Source organism: Malurus melanocephalus, unplaced genomic scaffold (assembly GCF_030028575.1).
Source record: "Malurus melanocephalus ecotype Western Australia unplaced genomic scaffold, MMel_1.1 scaffold_1369, whole genome shotgun sequence".
Taxonomy (NCBI): Eukaryota; Metazoa; Chordata; class Aves; order Passeriformes; family Maluridae; genus Malurus; species Malurus melanocephalus.
In genome coordinates this window covers 32,388-33,424 of record NW_026624601.1, presented here as the reverse complement: position 1 = coordinate 33,424, position 1,037 = coordinate 32,388, and the positions used below count along the sequence as shown (strand labels likewise).

The 1,037-nt window shown below is 47.4% G+C and overlaps 1 protein-coding gene across 1 annotated transcript in view; it reads right to left on the bottom strand.

Moving 5' to 3' along the window:
• Nucleotides 1-1,037, bottom strand: part of LOC130586866 (formin-like protein 2) — a gene marked incomplete at its 5' end in the record, with an annotated part of 37,766 nt that overhangs the window by 7,330 nt on the left and 29,399 nt on the right. The window contains one exon of the mRNA XM_057387780.1: nt 862-986. Coding sequence (XP_057243763.1) covers nt 862-986 — 125 coding nt within the window. The remainder of the gene's footprint in view (nt 1-861; nt 987-1,037) is intronic.

Genomic DNA, 1,037 nt, shown 5'->3' with positions numbered 1-1,037 from the left:
GAGAAAAAAAGAGAAAAAAAGAGAAAAAAAGAGAAAAAAAGAGAAAAAAAGAGAAAAAAAGGAAAAAAAGGAGAAAAAAAAGAGAGAAAAAAAGAGAGAAAAAGAGAGAGAAAAAGAGAGAAAAAAAGAGAGAAAAAAAGAGAAAAAAAAGAGAAAAAAAAGAGAAAAAGAGAAAAAAAAGAGAAAAAAAAGAAAGAGGTTTATCCTGTGGGGAATGCTGTATCTTAACCCAGAACTGCAGGGGAAGCAGGAGGTGAGGTTGGATGGTGGAATCATGGAATGGTTTGGGTTGGGATCTTACAGCTCATCCCTTTCTGCCCCCTGCCATGGGCAGGGATTATCCCACTATTCCCCCATCCCAGGTTTTTCCAACCTGGCTTTGGAATCCAGAGAATTTCATTAGGGGCTGAGGGATGGAAGGAGTAAATTTCTGAGATTGGATCAGGAAATCCATCCAGATCCCAGAAACCCAGCCCCAAACAGCCTTGCACACATTCGGAAATTATCCCTGTGAGCACCAGGGCTTTATCCAGCCATGGACAAATCATCCATGGCAGCATCCAGGACATGGAATGAGCCCTTTCCCAAGGTCCCTGCTGTGCTCTGTCCCTTTGGAAGCCTCTCCACAATTCCCTGACAGGACTGGGCAGCCRGAGGGGTCGGGATGTGGTCCAGGAAACAGGGATGGGATGGAAGGAAACGGAATCACAGTGCCCCAGCAAAGCTTTGTTTGCACATCTGGAAAATTCCTCCACATCAGAAAGGGCTGGAATGCCCACCCTGGAGGGATTTAACCCCACGTGGATGTGACATTTAGGGACACAGGGCAGGGTTGGGGCTGGTCTGAGATTCTCCAGGCACCTCGAGGATGCGCTCGTCGTCGATCTCGTTGAACACGGTGCCGTTGATTTGGTTGGGTTTCAGCGCCACCCAGTTGAACACAGGCATGCGGAACTTGGTCTTGATGGGCTTCTTGATCTTCACAGCTGTGGAGAGGAGAGGAGAGAGCTCCTGAAAAACTGCTCAGAGAGGAGAGC